The sequence below is a fragment of the Podarcis bocagei genome, assembly GCF_964188305.1.
Source record: "Podarcis bocagei genome assembly, chromosome: 4".
Taxonomy (NCBI): Eukaryota; Metazoa; Chordata; class Lepidosauria; order Squamata; family Lacertidae; genus Podarcis; species Podarcis bocagei.
In genome coordinates this window covers 37,897,421-37,920,295 of record NC_138128.1, presented here as the reverse complement: position 1 = coordinate 37,920,295, position 22,875 = coordinate 37,897,421, and the positions used below count along the sequence as shown (strand labels likewise).

At 45.1% G+C, this 22,875-nt stretch overlaps 2 protein-coding genes across 4 annotated transcripts; both read right to left on the bottom strand.

The window, feature by feature from the left end:
- Positions 1-238: 238 nt before the first annotated feature.
- NEU4 (neuraminidase 4) lies at positions 239-8,302 on the bottom strand. 3 transcript variants are annotated; one of them, XM_081192069.1, is made up of 4 exons: positions 7,822-8,302; positions 5,673-5,899; positions 3,749-4,004; positions 239-2,088 (listed from the first exon to the last, which is right to left on the bottom strand). In XM_081192069.1, the coding sequence occupies exons 2-4, from the start codon at positions 5,871-5,873 to the stop codon at positions 1,037-1,039; spliced, it is 1,509 nt and encodes a 502-aa protein (XP_081048195.1). In that variant the 5' UTR covers positions 5,874-5,899; positions 7,822-8,302; the 3' UTR covers positions 239-1,036. The 3 variants fall into 3 exon arrangements, with proteins under 3 accessions (XP_081048195.1, XP_081048196.1, XP_081048197.1); XM_081192070.1 differs by lacking the exon at positions 5,673-5,899; XM_081192071.1 differs by lacking the exon at positions 7,822-8,302 and having other exon boundaries at positions 5,588-5,681.
- Positions 8,303-8,705: 403 nt separating this feature from the next.
- Positions 8,706-22,419, bottom strand: GAL3ST2 (galactose-3-O-sulfotransferase 2; the record flags this gene model as incomplete). The annotated part of the gene is made up of 5 exons (XM_081192413.1): positions 8,706-11,662; positions 12,556-12,814; positions 15,217-15,303; positions 17,373-17,477; positions 22,340-22,419. 5 exons carry the CDS (start codon positions 22,417-22,419, stop codon positions 10,844-10,846), a joined length of 1,350 nt encoding a protein of 449 aa, XP_081048539.1. The 3' UTR covers positions 8,706-10,843.
- Between the last annotated feature and the right edge of the window lie 456 nt (positions 22,420-22,875).

Here is a 22,875-nt window from a genome sequence, read left to right as displayed (position 1 = left end):
TTTGTTCTGCTTTGGTTGTGCTATAGCCCCTCCCAGGCCGCAATAACCTGGAAGCTTTGGGGAAGCATTCATTGAACAACAAACTAAAACAGAAAAAAACCCCACCACTAATGCACTATTGTTAAGAGTTTGTTGCAGAATACACCTGCAATAAAGCAGCAATCAGGAGGAGCTCTAGAGCCTGACTTGGGAACCCATCCCAGGGGAGAATTTTCTTCTAGACATAATGGTCAAGCACTGGCCAGCAGGTGGCAGGCCCAAGCTAGCCAGGTCCTGATTGCTCAGGAAGACCTTTAAGAAAATTGACAGGTTTCACTCTCTTACTACAGGGCTAAAGTAGATGTGACATTTATGTGTCTTTGCATCTAATGTGCAGGGGTTTTTTATGCATAAGGTGCTAGTGCCAGGCAGGGGGTATGCAGCTAATACCACAGTCCTGAATGAAATCCCTTTAGCTAATATCAGTATCCATTGGCACATAGGGGATTCCCCCCTCCCTGCCCTCCCCCACTCCGCCCCCTGCAAAAAGCCAATACAGAAGGCTGGTCTAAGTGAATAGGTCACTTTCTCTACTTTGTGTGTTCCATTGTTTGAAAGCAAAGTAGCGGTGATAGCATAGGAACTGGAGACTGAATGGATATCTGAGATAATTCTTTTGGAAAGAATCCCATGGGCTTTTGCATTATGCTTTCCTACTTGTAGGGGTTTTGTATTATTCCTTCAACCAGAAGAAAGATATTCTAATGATTTTCAAAGAGAGCTTTATTGATAACCTCAATCTCATTCTCAATCATATTCTTAACTCCCTCTTCTCTTCTCCCTCCTTCCACCTCCTTCCTCAGCTACTGGGTGTTCCTAGGGGCAAAATTCTCAAAACACAAACTCAGTTAGCAGAATACAACAGGAGGGAAAGATTAAACCTCTACTCCTTCTTGCTTGCTGCATTCTCTATGAAAATCTGCCTTTGCGCTTGATATTAGTAATATAAAAATTGACATGGTTTCTAGTGACATCATTAGGCCCTCTGTCATGATCTTTAAGAAATAGCACAACTCTTCCCCTTTCTCTTTCTAACACCTGACGGCTGCTTCAAACCTGGGGCAGAAGTTGTGAGAGGAATGTTTTGAAGAACTTCATGCAACGTGAACATACTGAAGGAGATTTGCTCATACGGAGACCGTACCCCGTTCTCATACAGGCAAGCAAAACCTATGGCTGGGATCCCAGTTATTGACAAATCTGGATAAGGCAGCTCAATGTAGGCCATATCTGAGTAGGCGCTGGGGCCTTCATAAATAACCCAGGGCTCAGTCCAGCTGTCAGCATCCCTGGGAAAGGTGCTGAGGTAAATCCCCAGGTTGACTCGAGATCTGGAGCTCGTTGGGTGGCAATACAACACCCATGTTGGCATTTGGAAAGAAAAGCCCGATTGCGAAATACTTCCAGCTTTAGCATGTTCTAGATCAGCATGTCCTTTACCTGATGAGATGTGACCAGAACAGACACCAGAAGTTCTTGTTTCCTGAGGCTGTCGGTGGCTCAGAGATTGGCTGCAGAAAAAAGGAGTCGGTGAGGCAAGACTAGGTGGGTGTTTCGTATCAGACCAACCCTGAGGTAGGAAGCCCACATCTTTATCAGACCAGGTGTCTCTCTGGAATTCGCAAGTGTTGTGCTGCAAATAGTAAAGTGGAGCTTGGAACCCAATGATGCTGCCATGGCAACCGTGCGGGGTCTCCACAAGTCGCTGCACCAGCTGGCCTGAGTGAAATACGGCTCCATCATCCGTGCTGAGGGCCTGCACCCGGAAGCCCAGAGGACTCCTGGCATTGCAATAGAGCACGTTGCTGCCGTCCTCCTCATCCACCGACACCATCTGGCACTCGACGGTCTGCAGGTTCGGGATGAACTCGCCAAACTGCCAGCTTTGCCCGTGGTCATCGCTGTAGAAGGTGAAAGCATGAGGGGTGGTTTTGCAGAGCTTCCCAAAACACTCTTTGCAGTCAATGTGGTAAGCATAGGCTGGCAATAGCAGGCGGCCTGACTTCAGTTGGATGCCGTGCCCGGGGCCTAGCGCAAAAGTGGCCCAGTCTGAAGCAAAAGGGAAAGACAGTGTCAGGAACAATGACAACCAAGAGTCATGAATATAAATGGCTTTATACGGAGACAGACCCATTTGTCCATCTAGCTCAGGACTGACAGCAGGTCTCCAGGCTTTCAGAGAGGGAGTCTCTCCCAGTCCTACCTAGAGGTGCTGGGGATTGAACCTGGGACCCTCTGCATGAAAGGTAGACGCTCTACTGCTGAGCTATGGCCCTTCCACTAAGTGGCAATGAAGTTCACATTTATTATGGTGGGAGCTTTTGTATAACAGAGTCCACTTCATCGGATGCATGAAGTGTTGTTATCATTTGACAAGTGAGGAGGACATGTCAAGAAATAAAGTTGCAAATGGTGGGGTCAAATGACAATGAGTTTCCAAATACATAGTCTGTGACAATTCAATTAAAGTTTAAGGGTATGCAAAATGAACACAAAGCGGATAGCGCACTCATCCAAACTTTGCTCTGTCAGTGAACACCTCTAGTGGGACAAGAAACCATTGTTTTTATTTAATGTCACATGGAAACAATCAAACTTCTGGATAAGTTATAATAAATTGATAAATTTGTTACACTTTAAGGTGCCACAAAACTCTTTGGGCATTCCCAAATTGCCACTGTTTTGGGGTGGGATTCAGTCACAAACCAACAAATTCGGGTAGCATGATTATAGTTAGTTTGGGAGCTCTTGTGCAACAAACCCACTTCCCCCAAAGATCAAAGCTTTTACAATGGAAAAAGTGTCAGGCAAGTTGCTTGCTTTGATGCAACATCATCCAACTTTCCCACAAACGAATCAGAATGAATGCTCATTAAATGTATCCCTTCTCCATTCCTTCTCCTTTATTAACATAAAAGATCGTCTCACCACTTATATATCTAGTTGATCACTGTGCTCTGCAGGTGAGAGCTTCCTATAGATACCACCTTATCAGGAGGTATTTTCCAGACAATGTAGGAATTGGGCCTTTTGTGTTCTGACACCAACCCTTTAAATTTGCTCCCCATGAATAATAGACAGGCACTGTCTCTGTTGCATACCCTCCAACACAATGCGGCCCAAATCCAGGACACAATTTTCCTGGTCCAAAATCCTGTGCAAGATTGCAGGCCCAGAAAATGTGCTGGGGGGACAAGTTCTTGGCCCAAAATTGCACGAGACCAAGGTGCTCCAAATGGCTGCTGTACTGTCGCAGTGGGAAATGGGGTGTCCTGGTTTTTCTGGGTCAGTTGGTAAGTATGCTGTCATCCTTTCGGTGCCTGCTGAAGACCATATTCTATTTCAACAGATCTTTTAAGTTGAGATCTTTCCCAGCCTGGATCTGTATTTAAATTATTTTTAAGATGCTTTAAAGGTTTATTATTATTGTTTTGTTGCTTGTTGGTTGCCACTGTGGATTCCTTTGGGAGCAAGGGTGGGATATACATTTCATAATTAAGTAAGTAAGTAAGTACCGTATTTTTTGCACCATAACACTCACTTTTTTCCTCCTAGAAAGTAAGGGGAAATGTCTGTGCGTGTTATGGAGGAAATGCCTACGGGTGGCATGCCTACGGATTTTCCTCCTCTAAAAACACGTACGTGTTATGGTCGGGTGCGTGTTATAGAGCGAAAAATACGGTAAGTAAACTGCTCCTGTGTCTCATACCTTCAATGGACACGCCAATAACCTGCTGGGTGAGGTCAGTCACATGGCTCCAGCTGATGCCCTGGTCAGAACTAGTCACATAGCAGAGGCGGGCAGCATTTTGGCCTGTGATGATCTGAAAGGCTTCAGGGGTTCTGCCCAGCACAGCAATGAAAAACAGGAAAACCATTCCGGTAAGCTCATCATAGATAGGGCAAGGGTTCATGGACCGATGATGTGCCAGAGTTGCTGTTTCAAGGGCTCGCATATCTTCCCACTGGCAAAGAAAGACGGAAAAGAGTTAGGAAGCCAATTCATTCCCCCCCCCTCCCAGGCATTTTCCCCTGAAAAAAACTAATCACTTCATTTGAAATAGGAACCCATTATTGCATAAGGTTTGCTCATCTGGTCAAGAGATTAATTCATAGCTGGTCAGTAAAAACAAGGAAAAGAGACTCCTCGAAGATAAATAAGGAATTGTGTGAAGGTGTTGATTCAGCAATCTTGTGTTTGTCTGATCATACAGAAATATTCTATTCATTGAAATAATTTATTCTCAGTTATTGTGGTGGGCTTTGATCAGGAGACCATCTTTGAGGTCGCCAGCTTCTCCCTCTGGGACCCTCCTCATTCCAAAGGAAAGATCACATTGTGTTAGGTAGTATTTGAAAGAGAAGAAAGCTTGAAAGTGCTTGATGTTAAGCCAATCAGTTACACCAGTGTTACTGGCACCAATCAATCCCTTGAGTGATTAAGAATACCCAAAAGCAGATGGGTAACATGATTACGGGTATACAGAACTGTTTATACAGAACTGTTAAGTATTCAAAGCATTTTATCTGCATTAGTTCAGTAACCCTTACAACAACTACCCTGTAGGACAGATCCATATTATCCCTATATTACAAATGAAAAGACTGAGACCAAGAAATGGAAATGAGGTTTATCAGTGGACAGTGCAGTGGATGGTAGAATTCAATTTAATATCCAATTTTAATGTCTTGCTTATTGGTTTCCCTTAGGCACTTGGTTGGACACTGTGAGGACAGAATGTTGGACTAGGCAGGCCTTTGGTCTGGTCTTCTTATGTTTTTGTAGCAGTAGTGAGAGCAACTTCTATCTTTAAAGGTATCCATAAACCATTAGGGCTGATTCCACACATTACTTGAACTTTGGTCCTTTCAGTATTAATCATTCAGTGATAAGGAGCTGAATATGTACACTGCCTCTGTTGACAAGCATTGGGCCTGGTGGGGGGTAAACAAAGCTTTGCCCATCATCTGTAACAGCAGTTTTATGCCTAAGTTATCATCTGAAGAGCACAGTGTCAACCATCACCTGTGAACAAACCCTACTCTACTGCAGGTCACATGAAGCATAAGAAAAATGACTATTCAGTGCAGCCAAGATGAGCTGGTTGCAGCAGGATCTAAATATGGTGAGTGAAAAAACCTGTTATTTATCATTTAATTTGCTCTGGTCCATTCCTGGCAATTATGGTTGCTATATGCATGGCTGAACAAGGTGGGGGTTTCAGAGTATCAAGACTATTCAGTGCAGCCAAGATGAGCTGGTTGCAGCAGGATCTAAATATGGTGAGTGAAAAAACCTGTTATTTATCATTTAATTTGCTCTGGTCCATTCCTGGCAATTATGGTTGCTATATGCATGGCTGAACAAGGTGGGGGTTTCAGAGTATCAAGAGGCACCAGTTATATTATTCCTAACAACTAAATAAGTGACAAAGAAAGAGCAACACAGAAACAGATATAAGAACAGTCCACTGGATCAGGCCAATGCCCAATCTAGTCCAGCATCCTCTTCTCAAGGTGGCCAACCAGAAGCCTGTGGGAAACTCACAAAGATGTCACAGATAATTTCCTCTATGCCTTAAGCTTCAGTCCTGTCATACGGTGTCAGCAAAACTGGCTTCATTTTGTCTTACATCCACGAAGTTCTTGTAGAAAGTGCCCCTTCTCAGCACCAGTAAGTTGGCATGAGCATCATCAACGCTGAGCCGCTCTTCGGCAAAAGCCAGCAGCTTTGCAACACAAGGGATGTGGAGTAGCGCTGGCACTCGGTATGTCACTCCGCTCGTCTCCCTTTCAAACAAGACTGTCCGGGCAGGGAAATGGCGAGAGCCCATTGCACTTGCAGCAAGGAGAGAAAGCCCTAAAATACCAAAGAGAGAGGTGGGATGTATCTACACAGCAGACTTGAAACTTAAAAACCACACAGCAGACATTCTTTGTAAGCAGAGAACCTGTGAACTCGGTGAAGGGTGTGTGTTGTCTTCAAGGACAGCAAATCAATGTGCACCCAAGCCTCCAGACGCCTAATTCCGTCTCTTCCTTTGGCTGAGGACAAGGATGGGGAACTTGTGGCTCTTCACATGTTGTTGCACTACAGCACAACATAGTTGTTGCAATCCTATGCTTTCCCATCCCCCAAAACAGAATGTTAGTAAAATCTAAAGCAGACTCACCAGCAGCTGTTCCCAACTCATCCTTGACCATTCTACCCCATCACCCACAATTCTTGATGATGCTTAGCTCCACATTAGTCATGCCTGGCAATCACTAACTGACAAGCAGTGATGGCCGGTATGCCGGGATGATGTCCCAGGATCCCAACCCACATCGCCTCCCATGCACAATACAAAAACAGGCAACTTAACCAAGAGAGTTAAATTGGCAAGAGTTAGACATATAGGACCCATAATCAATCCATCACTATGGATAAACACCATAGAAACAATAACACGAGAAGAATAGACACAGCAGCTCTAGAGGACATCCTTTTTGTTGCACCTTGATGGTGATTTGTGCTCATGATGCTTTCTGGGTGGTTAGACACAATCCTGCTTTTAACACTCTTGCCCCTGCAAATGTTTTGGGATGGTCACCCAGCTTTATTTCCAGTCAGTGCATATCCTGTAACTTCCTGCTGAAATACTGCAACTTTTTATACCGCAAAATGTTCTGGTTTATTTTTCTTCTACTGTACTTTTGTTCTGCAACAACTCCACCAGACGGCAATGATGTTTAACTAAACTAGACTAAAGCGGAATAAACCCACTAGTAATACACTACTCTGGAATGTGGGTGGCGCTGTGGTCTAAACCACAGAGCCTAGGGCTTGCCGATCAGAAGGTTGGTGGTTCGAATCCCCACGACAGGGTGAGCTCCCACTGCTAGGTCCCAGCTCCTGCCAACCTAGCAGTTAAAAAGCATGTCAAGTGCAAGTAGATAAATAGGTACCACTCCGGCGGGAAGGTAAACGGCGTTTCCTTGCACTGCTCTGGTTCGCCAGAAGTGGCTTAGTCATGCTGGCCACATGACCCAGAAGCTGTCTGCGGACAAAAACTGGCTCTCTAGGCCAATAAAGCGAGATGAACGCGCAACCCCAGAGTTGTCTGCGACTGGATTTAACGGCCAGGGGTCCCTTTATCTTTACCTAATGCACTATTGTGTCAAGGAGATGTTGCAGGATACGCCCACATTAACAGGCAAGTCTGCAGGGGCAACAAAGGTGACCAGAAATTAATAAGTGAAAAACAACTTCATTTAAAAATGGTAACCAGACACACAATTATTGTAGGGTCCATAAATTTCAGGAGAAAGGTTTAGGTCCCACTATAGTACCAAAGAGTCCACACAGATAGTTTTTCAAACACTGCAGACAAAACATTTGTATCGCTCTTTGTGTGATTTTTCTTTTTTTCAAAGGAGCGGAATGGAGGCCACCAAGAACAGTGTGCCAGATGGTGCTTTGGTAGGAAAGAAGCATTGGTGGGGAAAAACAGGAATGGCTCAGGTAAGCTCTGCACTGCTTTATGATTTCTCAGAGGAAGTAGGGTGAGTGTCACACGATACACTATCTGGGGAGGGGATGGCAGCAGCTGAAAGGCAGGGGTAAGACGGGAGCAGTGCCCACACTACACTGCAGAATCTCCTCTTAGTCCCTTCTTGGAAGAAGAGATATTACAAGGAACGGAGGGAGAAAATCCTAGTCCATCTAGGCATGCCCCAAATAAGGAGACATCTAGAAACTTACGGAGACTACAGAAGAAAAACAAGCATGAAACCACAAACCTTGCCCCCTTTCTGCTTGGTAGGTTGTCTTTTGTCCCCAAAGCCACTGACAAGTTATTTATGTTGATCTGTCTTCATCTGAGCCCTTTACAAATTCCGCTTTGCTGACCGATGCAATTTCAGCAGCTTCCTTCACTGCTTATGTGATGCCTTATTTCATTCCTCACGTTCTGACTCTCAAGCACCCCCCCTTCCCTCTACCTCTGACCCAGTGGGCTCGCTACTTGTTCCAGGGTTGGGGGGAAAGCACTGAGCCAGCAGCCAGCAGCTTAATCAGCAAGCGGAGGACAAAGACATCATTGTCAGAGCACAGTGAGGACACAGTCAGCAATGTCCATGCGCAGATACCTGTCACCATCACTTTCCCTTTTATTTTTATTTTTTTAACTAACTGGGAAACTCTCACGGGGCATACCTACCTGTCTGTATATGTGGACTTCATTAGCCGCACATCTCCATAATCAGAATCATATGTTCAGTGTAATGGCAGTGAAGGGAGAATGTCATGTTCACCACTATCACGTTTATGCTGCTGGAGTAAGCCCATTGGCCTTTGTGGCTTTACTCTGCTTTTATCTGTGCAAATGGAAAGAAACCAGACTAGCAGCCTTAAAGTCTAGGAAGAGCGACATTATTATCTGAATTCCACCCCTTCCTTCCTCAAAGGAAAGCCTGGGAACAGAATTCTGGGGAAACTGTCTTATCCTTTGTAACATCTGTGTAGATTACAAAGCCATACTTTGTACAGATAACAAATAACATCTATCTACCTACCTATAATTTTCTGTTTGGCTAATGGGCAATTTCAAGACTTGCCTGCTGTTTCTTCTTTAGAGCTGAAGAACTGTAAGAAAGATACAGTACTTGAACTAGACAACCCCGGAGGTCCGTAAGCACCAAAATTTATTGACTTTGACCGTGTACACCTTAATTACCATTTACTCTGACTCCAGTGCAGCACCACCAGTGTACACATTATGAGTACATACAATGTCAGCTGCAGTCCATATGCTTCTGATAGTTTATTGATATACAGAATGCATTACTTCCTAATGAAAAGCTGCTCATGTCATTAAACTGTTCTCACCAGACAATTATATGGCTTGTATCTAGAAACATTGCAGGGAGCTTGTACTCTATATTTCCAGGTTTCTGAGGTTGGTGTTAGAACCTCAGAAACAGGAATTAGCATTATCCCCATGTCCTTCATGCTAGCAAACAATTTTTGGTCAGATGTTTTGCAGTGCCCTTCACCTTTGCCCTCACCTTCTGCATTTTGTCAAGCTTTCCCCAGCCTTTACAAAAATTGCTTTAGGCTGCAATCCTAAACATGCTTACTGGAGAGCAAGTCTCACTGAACACAGTGGGACTTACTTCCAAGTAAACATGCATAAGCTAGCATTGTTCAGCTGACAACTAATATATGCATTTTATGCAACTTTACCCTATTACCGGAATATGCATTCTTGTACTTGCCTGGAAAACTGCATTGAGAAATTTGGAGAAGTGCAGATTTTGAAGGATGGCTGTGATTTGGTTTTTGCATTGTTTCAGGAAGTGTGAAGTAGGTTGGCATGCCTTTGAGTGGGAACTGATTCTAATTTATTCCTCATTCCTAACCACCATGCATTTTGGGGACTTAAACTGCTGTTTTTCTTGAACTGGAGCAGTTGTTAACATAGGCTAGACTTTCTTGCATTTTGATTTCAGTTGCAAATCAAGTGACATGTTGTGCGACTAGGATTCGTGCTGACAGAGTTACTTCCAGTTCACTGAGCTGAGTCCAAATGTTCCCATTAAGAAAAGCGGGGAGGCGGAGACTAAACAAAGCAAGGAGCAGAAACCTGAGGACAAAGGGGACTGTGACAACTGAAGGCCGAGAAGATGGAATGAAACCAAACAAAATGAGTTTTCAATGCATTGCAGGAAATTGATTTCAGAGGACCTCATGATTCACATGGTTCATAATAGTTATCTAGTAACTTTCCAGCATAAGAGCAAAACTGACTAAAGGATGATGAAACCATGAAAAAGGCTGTGGGAACTTGAACCTTCTTTAAAAATAGTCATTCAGTGAGTTGTAATGTGTGTTCCCACCCCATATTTAGAAGATCACAGCATCACATTGACTAACTGAGTAAAATGACCTGGTTCATCTATTGATATGTACTAAAAAGAAGAATAGAAGGGACGTGGGTGGCGCTGTGGTTAAACCACAGAGCCTAGGACTTGCCGATCAGAAGGTCACGGTTCGAATCCCCACGACGGGGTGAGCTCCTGTTGCTCAGTCCCTGCTCCTGCCAACATAGCAGTTTGAAAACATGTCAAAGTGCAAGTAGATAAATAGGTACCGCTCCGGCGGGAAGGTAAATGGCGTTTCCATGCGCTGCTCTGGTTTGCCAGAAGTGGCTTAGTCATGCTGACCACATGACCCAGAAGCTGTACGCCGGCTCCCTTGGCCAATAAAGCGAGATGAGAGCCACAACCCCAGAGTCGGCCACAACTGGACCTAATGGTCAGGGGTCCCTTTACCTTTACCTAAAAAGAAGAGTGGCTGCAAACTACTGGGGACCAGAGCACTGCAAAGTGATGGCAACCAATTTAGATGGCTTTAAAAGAGGATTAGACCAAAGATGCCAAATTAGGCAAACACTCACTGGAATAAAATCTCCACCACCCACATGTGATGAGTCAGGGTCTTTACCACTGAGACTTGAGACTATACAGTGGTGGCTTGGACCACTGTGACGGGAGTTGGGCAGGGTCAGGGGAGACCAACAGTAGGTGGAGCTGGGGCAATGGCTAGCAGAGCCAACCAGTTCTGGCTCCTCCCTGTGGAGTACTGCAAGGAGGAATTAAGACAATAGCCAGTTCCACCCCCTGGACTGGTTGCAAATAGGAATGTAGACAAGTGAGGGCATCCTGAGGTTGGTGGGGCAGTGCCCCATTTGCCCTCCAGTGAGACTACATTCCCCTATACTGGCAGCACAATTGTACATCCTTATCATAAGCAAATCTTGTTTCATGGAGTGGGGAAGTCTATGGGTTTTCTCGTCTTGTTTGGGAACTGGTGGCTGTACAGATATGCTGTATACTGGAGCTCAGGCATGATCATCTTTTGGCAGATCGTCTGGGTCTTATTGTCTAAATCCTGCTTGAGGTTATAGCCCAAGATTTTTGCAAGCCCCAGCTGAAAGGGCTTCAGTTTATTGTCTATGATTTTGCTTCCATCAACTGCTGTTTCCTCCAAGAGGCACACCTCCATCAGTTCCTTCTGTCTCTTCTGCAGAAGTTCAACCTCCTTGTACAAAGTCTTTAGGTCCATCCTCTCTTGGATCTTAATCCAGAAGGTGTTATTGAAATGTGTGTAAAGTTTCCAGTCCAGAGCACACCAATCTCTCGCCTTTTCCTTGTATTCTGGATTCAGAGTCTGAACACTGTCTAGGCTCCTGGTGTTCAGTTTGAAATAAACCACATCATCCAGGTCCCAGCATAACATATTCTTCAGAAGGATCATGGACTCATCAAAGTATTCAGCAATTAGCAACAGCTGGAAATTCTGCTCAATATCCTGTATTACAGACTGGACGTAGAAGTCATCATATTCTGCATTGTTGTCATAGCCCAAGTCAAACCACATGAAGTTCCTGGCATAAAAGTTCCAAGCCTTTTTGCCTGTATTGTAGTATGTCCAAGGAGATGCCAGAAACTCACTCAGTGTCTTGGTTTTCTGAAATGCTGGTGAATATGTTTTGTAATAAGCATAGGAGGATTCCAGCAATGAAGGAGGGTCCCGCAGGATAGAAAAATAGAAAGTATCATGTGGCATTACTCTTCTTACCTTTGTAATAAAAAGCAGAACAGAGAAAGTCAGGATCCTTAGCAAGGGAGATTGAAGATATGGGAAAGGAAGGAGGGTATTTTTTCTTGCACAATCAATACATTGTACTATATCCCCTAGATTTAAGAAGAAATCTTCTCTAAAAGGGCAATTTGCCAGACTTTTGAATATCAGTAATCTTAATTCCCCAAATCAACAGTTTCCCAAAATTTGCCCACAGAAGCTCTTGCTGCTGCAGACCTCCAGATGTTGCTAGACTACAACTCCCATCATCTCCATCCATTGGCCATGCTGACCGTAGCTGGTGAGAGTTAAGAGAGCAACAACATTTGGAGGGCCAAAGGTCCCCATCCCCACCCTGTGTGGGTTATGCTATTTCTGCAGAACAGAGATCAACGCTGGTTAAGTGCAGGCATAGGTAGATATGGGGCAGTGTGAATGGTGCAGCGCAGCTGAGGAAGGCGCCTTCTCAAAGCCCAGTAAATGCTTGTCTGACTTCGGGAAGGAGACGGGAGAGCTCAGACAGGGTCTTAGAGTCCTCCTGCCACCTTCCCAGAGCTGGGCAAATGCTCATCGTGTTTTGGGAAGGAGATAGGAGGGCTCTAGGAACCTGCCAGAGCATCATGCCTCCTTCCCAAAGCCTGGCTTAAGCTGGCACTACATGGGCTGTGGGGAGGGAGGGCATCAAATGGCCTTGTGCAGAGCGGCATATTACCAAGGTCTGCCCCAGTATAGTTTGTGTGCAATCAGATATGCTGAATGATCTTATTCCCCCTGAAATCTCTGTGGAAATGCATCCTCAATGTTGCCATCACTCAATTTTGCAGACCGGGGGGGGGGGGAGAGGACAACTTCACTGTAATCAGCAATAGCAGTCCTTTCTGTTTTCTTACCTCTGGCAAATTAAACCTCAAGTGGTTGCACATGATGTTGAAGTGTCGACCAATGGTTCTGAACTCCTCAACAAATGTTGCTCTGAAGTGCACAGGGTAGCCCAGGTGGAATTGCAAGTGATACGGCAGGGCCACAGTGAGGTTGTGTTTCTCTGAGAAGCGGAAGAGGATGTTGAGGACTGTGCTGCTGGCCGTTTTGTGTGTCTTGAGGAACATGACATTTGTGGTAGGTTGGCAGGGTTTGAAAACAGGTCCCAGCCTACATGAATATAAAATGAATAAAGAAGGGGTAGAATCTTTTTAAACTCCAGATGCCACCCTTCCCACCTGCTGAACAGAAAGGTTTGGAAAAGATCCATCCTCTCTCATAGCAGAGTTAGCACAATGGTGATTGCTCCAAGCACATAAAAACATTAGATTTACATCTGCCTGCATCCACATTTAAACATATATTCCCCATGAAAATACCTAGGCTAGAATAAATCTCAGAGATAATAAGTGAAGATTTTACTCTGCAAATAAGTGAAGATTTTACTCACAGAGTTTCAGAAGCTACCACAAACAAGTCTCCATCCATTGGCAATGAAATAAAGAAGAAAAATGTTCCAAATGACTTAAAAAGTAAGAACTTGTGTTCCTTACCAAAAAAACACCCATGCAGTTTTTGCATTAGCAAAGAGGCAGGCAGTAAAAACCTCCTTTTGGAAAGTTTCGTTCACGTGAGCTAGAAGCCACACTTGGCTGCAGCTTTTTTTTACCCCAGGAAGCAGAGAGAGGTAAAGGCTGCTGGGAGCCTGCTGGGAGCCCTCCCATGGTAACTTGAGCTCAGGGCTCAGGTTAACTGTTTCGTACATCCAAGTGTGAGTCAGTAACTGTATATTATAACTGCCTACTGCTCATTTGTCCTTATTTGATCTCCTTTTGCACTTTGCTGTGGAGATAATGAAAACCCTTTTAACCAGAGCTGCCTTTTGCTTATCCAATCTCAGAGAATTCTACCTCCAGCTGATGCAACTCAATAGGGTGCCATTAGAACCATCCCACGCAACTCTTAGGCTGTGTGCTGGCCCCGGGGGGGAAGGTACTAATACCGTAGCCGAAGTTCAGTCCAGAGTCACTAGCAGGGTAGACGAACACTGGATGAGACGCGAGGTCCGAAACAGGGAGCCAGGCAGGGGAACAGGAACGCTGGAAGGGCAGCAGCAGGAAGCCAGGCGGGGAACAGGAACACGGGTAGGTCCGCAGCGGGCAGCCGGGCGAGGAACAGGAACACCGGAGAGTAGTAGCAGGAAGCCGGGCGAGGAACAGGAACACCGGAGAGTAGTAGCAGGAAGCCGGGCAAGGAACAGGAACACCGGAGAGTCAGGAGCAGGAAGCCAGGCAAGGAACAGGCACACTGGGAGTGCAGATCTAGGTCTGGGTAAAGCAGGTACTCCACAACGACGTTGCTCCCGCAACCTGGGACCGGGCTGCCTGACCTTTATCTTCTTCTAAGGCCGGGGGCGGTCCCGGCCCCCAGGAGCCCCGCCTCTCCTGGCCTTAAGGCGAGCACTCCTCCTGGGAGAGACCAGTTCCCTTCGCCTCTCTGCCCTAAGCCTCTGCAGATCAGGAGAGGCCGAAGGGTTACTGGGCCCCGGGGGAGGCTCACCTGTAGCCACTGAGTCCTCCAGCAGTTCTGGGGCCAGAATGGTCTCACCTGGTGCCTGCCCCTGAGGATCTGGCACAGGTGCAGGCTCCTCAGCATCTAGGCCTTGCCCCAGTTCAGCTGGCCCTGGAGGCGGGGACTCCTGTGTCGGCTGGGATTCCTCCGGTTCACTCTCAGACTCGGAATCCCAGGCCATCACAGGCTGCAACCTTGCATGCACTTTCTTGGAGCCTAGGCCCACTGAATTATTAACTTCCAAGTAAGTGTGAATAGGATTGCATTGTAAATTAGGTGCAGCCTTCTGTGTCGGGAGATGAAGTGCAGGCTGGTGCAACCTTGCGCCAGGTGTGCCAGTCCATGCAGCGCCTCCTAACACTCTGCGGGCTGGTGCAGCCTTCTGCTAGCTGTGGGAAGGCCCAGTGGGGCCCACCACAACTGCAGGTAGGCCCAGCATGGCCTGAAGGGGCCCAGCAGGCTGCAGAATATTGAGGGGGCCCAACCACCCCCTTGAAAATTTTGGGGGAGGCTTGCCCCCCAGCCCAATGGCACTTCTGATCCATGTGTGCTTGTAACAGTCTACTGTCTAGCCAGATTCACAAGCAAAACTCTGCACTCTGCATAACAGGGCTCTCAATATTTTGGCTCTTTTCCTTTGCCAACTGAATAGCCAGAATACTGTCCATGTTAGAGAATACCGTCCTTGAGAAATGAAAGTCAAGTGAACAGGAATTAATCAGAATAAATAGATGTGTTGCAGATTTCATCCCCTGGAATATTTTATCCACAATGAGAAAATACCAAATTATTTTTTTAAGGGAAGGGCCTTGTCTTCATGATAGTGTGTCTGCTTTGCATGCAGAAGAGATTTGGCCCAAAGGTCAGGTCACTATCACCATCAAAGATCACCAGTATGCCTATGAGAAATATCTAGGGTTTCTGGTGGTTGGTTTTAACAGGTTGAGTTCTCTGGTAGCAGTTGTCCTGTCTGGTTTAGCCATATTAGAATATCAACTTACGTGCCAAGCTTTACATTGCGCTGAAAGAATCCTATCAAGGCTATCACTCCCAGGCAAAGAGTGAGACATGTAAAGTGTCGAAAACACCTGGAAAAGAATAGATACGTGGTCTGCATTTTGTAATAAAACAGCACTGCTGTAACGCTTAAGGCGCAGGGATATTATCTTGGCTTTCCTCAAAGAATTCTGAAAGTTGAGCCCATTCAACTGGTAACACTGGCTTTCAGTACAGTACCAACATCACCTTCAAAATGAATGTGTCATAACTTGGTTTTTTAAAACAAAACAGATTATCTTTCTCTTATCCTGGAAGTGTGCATATATTGCTGATATAAAATTGCCCATTTTGCTCAGCTTTGTGATAGCAAAGAGTTATTCGATGATTTTTTTTAAAAAAAAATTGTGTATCTCCAATCAGTTTACAAATTGCATTTGCTACTTTGGAAAAATACCTTGTGCAGTATGAGACCTAAGCACAATGAAGTCATTTTGTTCTACAGAGACAGAGAGAGGTCTGTATTCATTGCATCTTAAGGACAACAGGAAATAAAGCCAGAGATTAAGCAGGCTCCAAGGAGTTTACTTTCAGGATAAAATGAAACCAAGGCAGCACCAGTTTAGAGTGTATGGCAAGGGTCAGATTTTTGAACAGTTGTAGTATTTCACCAGGTGTGGTTGGAAGACTTTTCTGTGTCTGAATTTGCATTCCTTTTATTTTTCTGCTCCTTAGTGCAATCCACATGCACAAAAAGTGTGTGTGTGCGTGCGCTTACTTAGGCTGTGTATGCACACTAACCCGTTTGTAGCACAAAAATGTAGTTTTTCTCAATCTGGGTTCATTCACACTTGTCATCAACATGCTGCTTTCAATCTAGATCGATTCCAATCTAGACCTTGCCATCCACTTGCTTGCATGCTCACTACTGGATTGGTTTAACGCCAAGATGGATTAGTTAAATTTCCCTTATGCAATTATATTGTAATTGAACATAACAGTTCTTTGGTTCCGGGGCCTCTGTGAGGCCTGGGAGGAACAGTCACTGACCCTCTTCTCCATCCACGTCTGGAGGCTTTCCTTCCATCCCTTGCAGAGCTGCCCATTAAGAAAGAGTGAGCTCCACACTTCTACCAGGAGCTGAGAAGCTATAATCCAGAAAGCCACAACTGCTGAAAGTTTATTTTGCAGAGCCTCGGGTATGGTTTGTACATCACAAACACACACACACACACAAAGACCCACAAAAATTTCTCAAGGGACCTACCAAATTTGTCATCTCTTTGTGCTCTCCCCCGCAATACATTACACACACACACACACACACACACACACACACACACACACACCAGTTGGAAGATCGGCTAGATATTTGTGTGGCATTTATTAGCTGGGAGAGGCTATAAGTGAATCATGTAAACAGGATTTGACCTGCCAGCACCATCTTTTCTACAATTTGACATTTTTAAAGAAGTAGGATCTGATGTGGGAAGAAACAGGTCTGAATAACCCTGGACTAAGTTGCAATGGTATAATATGGAATTAGAGGGGTGGGGGAATACATAACCTACAATTGTCAATTTCTCCTAAAGTCACATATGACATTACTGGAGTTCTGAAAAACACACAGCCTACCTAGCTTCCAAATGCTTCCTTTTAGCCAAAAGTCTAAGAAACAGATAGGGAGACCCACCTTAAACACATCTCTCCAGATTAAATTGCAGATAGATAGACTGATGACAGATGCTAGATAGATAAATAAATAAATAGATGATAGATGATAGATAGATAGATAGATAGATAGATAGATAGATAGATAGATGATAGATAGATAGATGATAGATAGATAGATGATAGATATAGATAGATAGAGATGATAGTTAGATGATAGATGATTGATTGATAGATCGATCGATCGATCGATCGATAGATAGATATAGATCTGATGTAGTTAACCGAATACATTCATCAAAATTCCCTGCAAAATAAGTTACTACTACTAAGATAGCTCAGTTGGTTAGAGTGCGGTGCTCATAATGCCAAGGTTGCAGGTTTGATCCCTGTAAGAGACAGCTGTGTACTCCTGCATTTTCAGGGCGCTGGACTAGATGATCCTTGAGATCCCTTCCCACTCTACGATTCTTTACTCCTTATTCCTTACCTGCAAGTGCCTTTCATTGTGCTGCTGGTCCTATCACAGTGACACATGAGTTTGTTGTTAGCCAGCTGGACATGCCACTGCTTCTCTGTGGAGCCTTTCAACAATCTAGGCAGGCAAAGCAAGGGGTGTGCAGATATGATACAGAAATATGGGTGGCATAGATGGGATGCTCCTGTTTACACAAGCAAATTAAACACAGAGATGGAAGACGGATGGAGGTAAGTTTGCATGAGGGGATAGAGTTGCAAAAGTTTTTTGTTTGCTTGTAAGAAGCCCCACCCACCCCAAGCCACCTTGCAATAAATCCTCATGACCTCAGGGGAGAAGCAGTTCTTGCAGAGTTTAGTTTGGCTCCTGATACTTTGACGGATGGGATGTCAAGCTGGACACAGTGTCCCATTTTATAGCAGGCACTTCAGATTTACTGGGATGGAAAACACAGCTTTTTTGTTCTGCGACTCTGGGTGGGGAAGAGAATTTTGTTTCTGGAGAGTGGGATGCGATTGGGGGAAAAGGTTAAAAACCTTTAGCCTCCATGCCAGGTTCTCAATCCACATTGGAGTCCCTGTACTGGGTATTTCTGGAAGAAAACCCTGCACTCAAGCACAACTCCTCTGATTTACATCATACATTGCATGTCCCAGTGCTGGCTCACAGCTCTGGCTGAGGATTTGAGCCGATGAGCTCTAGATAATTCAGTGGCAGAAAACGTGCATTACATGCAGATGGCCAATGGCTGTGCACACATGGTGTTTTTATTCTAGACTCAAGTCCCAAAATAAAAGCTCACTGCAGATGGATTCTGCATTGCTCAGCAGTGCATAGTCCATTTGACAACAGATGTACTACACTTGATCTTAGCCAAAAGGCCGAGAAGCTAATAGCCCAGCTGAAACCGGGCAAAGCCCCAGGGCCCGACCTGATCCCTGCTGAAGCCATCAAACTACACCCAAAATGGTGGGCTGACATCTTGGCCAAAACCTTCGACGCAATCAACGCTTCTGGTCTCATCCCCAAAATATGGAAGGAGGCCATTATAGTACCAATCCATAAAAAAGGTTCTCCAATGGAGCCGGAAAACTACCGTAACATCAGCCTCCTTTCGATCATAGGGAAAATTTATGCCAGCTTTTTGCTGACTAAACTATTGCGATGGGCAGATGAGACTAATCAGATTGGTCACGAACAAGCAGGGTTCAGAATTAAACGTTCTACAACTGATCATGCGATAGTTCTTTACCATCTGGCACGGAAGTACTCGTCCCCCCCCCCCCCCGGGGCTACCTTTGTGCTGCCTTCTTAGATCTAAAGGCAGCCTTTGACAGCGTTCCTAGAAATATTCTTTGGGAGAAACTTGCGAATCAGGGCATCAATAGAAGACTCTTATGGCTTATAAGCCAGCTCCACGAAGGTACCCTTGCCAGAGTGAGACTTACTCCTGCGGGCGACCTCACAAATTCGATTCCAATAAACAAGGGAGTGCGCCAAGGATGTATATTAGCTCCCTGCCTATTCAACCTATTCATCAGCGACATGCGAGCACCCCTAGTCAACTCATCTCCAAGTACACACGCGCCTAGACTAGCGGACTACCGCTGTCCACTCCTTTTATACGCGGACGACGCGGTAATTCTATCTTATACACGTGTTGGACTAACCAGAGCTCTGAAGATCTTTGCCACGTATTGTCAACTCAACCAATTAACCATCAACCATGCTAAATCTAAGATTCTGATTTTCGCCAGAAGTCGGAGATTATACGAATGGAAGCTTGGTGGAGCAAAAATAGAGCAAGTCCTAAAATTTCAATATCTAGGAGTTATTTTTCAATACAATTTGGGGTGGAAAGCACAAATTCAACACCTACTTAACAAGGCCAAAACACTGTCATATGCGCTCCTCCGATTTTTCTTTTCGGATGGAGCTTTGCATGTTCCCTCGGCCCTAAAGGTGTTCAAGGCAAAAGTGGTTCCTGTGCTTGCTTATGCTGCCCCGCTCTGGGCCGTGATGACAGACCTTGCTCCTCTTGAGACTCTGCAAAACCAATTCCTACGTCGGCTCCTAATGCTCCCCCTGTGCGTAAGCAACGCAGCCATCCGATTAGAATTGAAGATCGCATCCTTAGAAACTTGCCTGTGGAAGCAAGTCTTCAATTATTGGTTATCATTGTGGCACAGATTACCAGACCATTACCTTGTCCAATGCTTATGGCGAGATGAATTCTCCAGCCTTTGGACTAGTAGAATTCATGCCAAACTCCTGAGTTATGGAATCTCTCCCCTAGATTCCCTAAAACTAGATCAAATCACTGCTCAAAGACTGATCCGCCAAAGACTGGACGACATCGATTTACAGCGAAATTATACGCTGGGGGGAGGTGTTTGTTCGCCCCAGAACATTGGTATCACTTTAACTTACTGCGTTCCATCATACCTCTCCTCCCTTTCGTCTGTTGCCCATAGGCTGGCCTTCACCAAGGCGAGGTTTAACGTTTTTCCCTCTAATGTCCTGAGACATAGATTCTCAAAGGGCCAAGCCTCCGCCATGTGCGAATGTGATAAGGAGACGCCGGAGTCGCTTCAGCACATTATGTTCACTTGCCCCTTGTTCAATGTGCCACGGGCAAATTTGTTGGGATTAATCATACAGAAGCTAGAGGGTACCCCACCAAAATTCCACCTTGCCCAAGTCTTGCAGGATAAGGATATCCATACGACACTGAAAGTGGCTAGGTTCCTGGCCGCTGTCCTTACCCAAAAGCGCTGCCAAGGAGCACTACAAGTTAATTAAGGCGCAGCATGTCATTCCTTCCTTCCATTCCATACTACAGTATTTTATTGTTATAGTGGTGTTTTAGCGGCTGTTTTTTCCCACGTGCAAAAACTGTTATTTATGTCTTGTTTTTATCTGTATGGGCCTATGGCCGCAATAAAATTTCTCAAATTTCTCACAACAGATGTAGATGCTCCTGGCAATGGGAGATGCACCCACATCTTCCCAATGACATTGTGAGTAGGTGTATACAGAGATCACAGTTGTGACTTCCTTCTTTCTTCTACTGGGGTTTGTGCAGGGAGGAAAGGGCATGAATAAGCTATGTGTTTTTCAAGTATCTACACCCACCCTTGGAGACAGTAGAATCTAGAAGCAACCTAGATTTAAAGCAGCATGTTGAGAATGAGCACGAACAATTCTGCATCGAGAAAGCTACATTATTTGTGCTACAAATGGGTGAGTGTGCACCAGCAATGGCACATCAATCTCTGGCCTCTCCAGGTACATCTGGGAAAGTTCTGGACAATGCCAGCTTTCTGTGTTGCTGATATGATATGGTCTCCCATAGCTTTGGAATTTTCTTTCCCTGTACAGTCATCAGTAATGATGCATTTCTTATGCGGTTACGTACTTATTCTTGGTCTAAAAGGGACTGCAAACAATGGCACAAAGAATATACTGTAATACAACATACTGCACAACACTTAAGATTCCTATGGCATTGGGAAGGATGTACTTCCATTCTCAATAGCCACTCTCATCAGCAACATTAGTTCCAAATCATTTCCTCAAAAGAATTTCACACAAGCCTCCCATGTGTTGATTTGAAAGCCTAGCGTGGCTTTCTCCCGAGGGTGGCAGCTGTCACAGCACCCCCAGGCGGCAGAAATCAGGACTTGCGGCTCTGAGTGTTACACATTAATCCTCCTCTCTTTACACCATGGGTAGGCAAACTAAGGCCCAGGGGTTGGATTCGGCCCAATCACCTTCTAAATCCGGCCCATGGATGGTCCGGGAATCAGTGTGTTTTTACATGAGTAGAATGTGTCCTTTTATTTAAAATGCATCTCTGGGTTATTTGTGGGGCCTGCCTGGTGTTTTTACATGAGTAGAATGTGTGCTTTTATTTAAAATGCACCTCAGAGTTATTTGTGGGGCATAGAAGTTCATTTCTCCCCCCCAAAAAATATATATATATATATATTCCGGCCCCCCACAAGGTCTGAGGGACAGTGGACTGGCCCCCTGCTGAAAAAGTTTGCTGACCCCTGCTTTACACATTAAAAGGTCACTTGGTTTTTATTTGTTTATTTACCACCCACCTTTGATGGATGTTCTGTGAATGAAACAAGAAGATTCTTGTGAGTAAAAGGACTACACTTCACACCTGGGAAAGTACAATAGTTTCTACAGTTAACAGAATTCATTTGTAACTATGAGTGCCAGAGGCACTAGTTAACTATAGTATGATGACCAAATAGTAACTCCTACAGTTCTGAACATGCAAAACTTTATTATTATCATTATTCCATCCCAACCAGATTGTGGAGATATGCCAAAAGTCAACCTGAGGCTTGAATGGGGAGCCGGGCCAATGGCATGAGCACAACAGCTTTGCCACAGGCTGATGGAACTGGAAGTCAATGTAGGGGGTTATTCGTCCTCTGAGCTATGGCCATGCTGAGGTCATTATTATTATTTATAAAATTTGTATGCCGCCCTACACCAGTAGATCCCAGCCAGTTCACAACATAAAATTGCAATATTAAAAATACAAAATACATAATAAACAAGAACAAAAACCAACAATCCCCATATTTAAAAGGGCACTGGGTGTCAATCAAGAGGTTGCATGAGAGCGTTAGAACACAAGGAGCCGCCTTATGCCAAGTCGGGACCACTAGTCCATCTAACTCAGAACTATCAACTCTGGCAGGCAGTGGCTCTGCTTGGCCTCAGGGCCTTTACCATCAATTGCTGTTTGATCTTTTTAACTGGAGATGCAGGTGATTGAACCCAAGTCCTTCTGCATGCCAAGAGTGTGCTCTAACCACTGAACTATAGCCCCACCCACCCAATAAACCCCACTGTCTAACAAAGGTTCTTACATTCCACCAAGTATCCAATACAGCGTAACTTCCTGTTGCGTACCGTCCTCCTTACGAATGCTTTGGGTAACGAGCTCCGCTTACCTGGAAGCAGATGCTCCTGGTTGCAAACTTTGCCCTGGGATGCAAGTGGAAGTCACGCGGTGGCAGCAGGAGGCCCCCATTAGTGAAAGCACGCCTCATGTTAAGAACGGTTTTGGGTTAAGAACGGACCTCCGGAACGAATTAAGTTTGTAACTAGAGGTACCAGTGTACACGGATAGCATGTTCACCATCTAAGTATGGCTCATTGTGCAGCTAAATTATAACGTACCATCCACACACAAATGGGAGGTAGCAGGAGCCTTCAGGCAACACCAACATTCGGTGAAGTAGATATTCTTAAAGGGGGAAAGGGGGTGGTGGAAACCCAAACAGCCCAATGAAGACAGGACACATGTTCAGCAGTCACAGAACAGTGACCAGCTGTTAGGTGGCATTGAATCATAGAATCATAGAGTTGGAATAGACCACAAGGGCCATCGAGTCCAACCCCCTGCCAAGCAGGAAACACCATCAGAGCACTCCTGACATATGGTTGTCAAGCCTCTGCTTAAAGACCTCCAAAGAAGGAGACTCCA

Coding starts and splice junctions, on each gene's coding strand:
- NEU4 (XM_081192069.1), bottom strand. CDS start 5,873: ATGGGCTCTCGCCATTTCCCTGCCCGGACAGTCTTGTTTGAAAGGGAG. Junction 4,005..5,672: donor TCTACAAGAACTTCGTGGAT/GTAAGACAAAAT, acceptor TTTCTTTGCCAG/TGGGAAGATATGCGAGCCCT. Junction 2,089..3,748: donor TATTGGCGTGTCCATTGAAG/GTATGAGACACA, acceptor CTTTTGCTTCAG/ACTGGGCCACTTTTGCGCTA.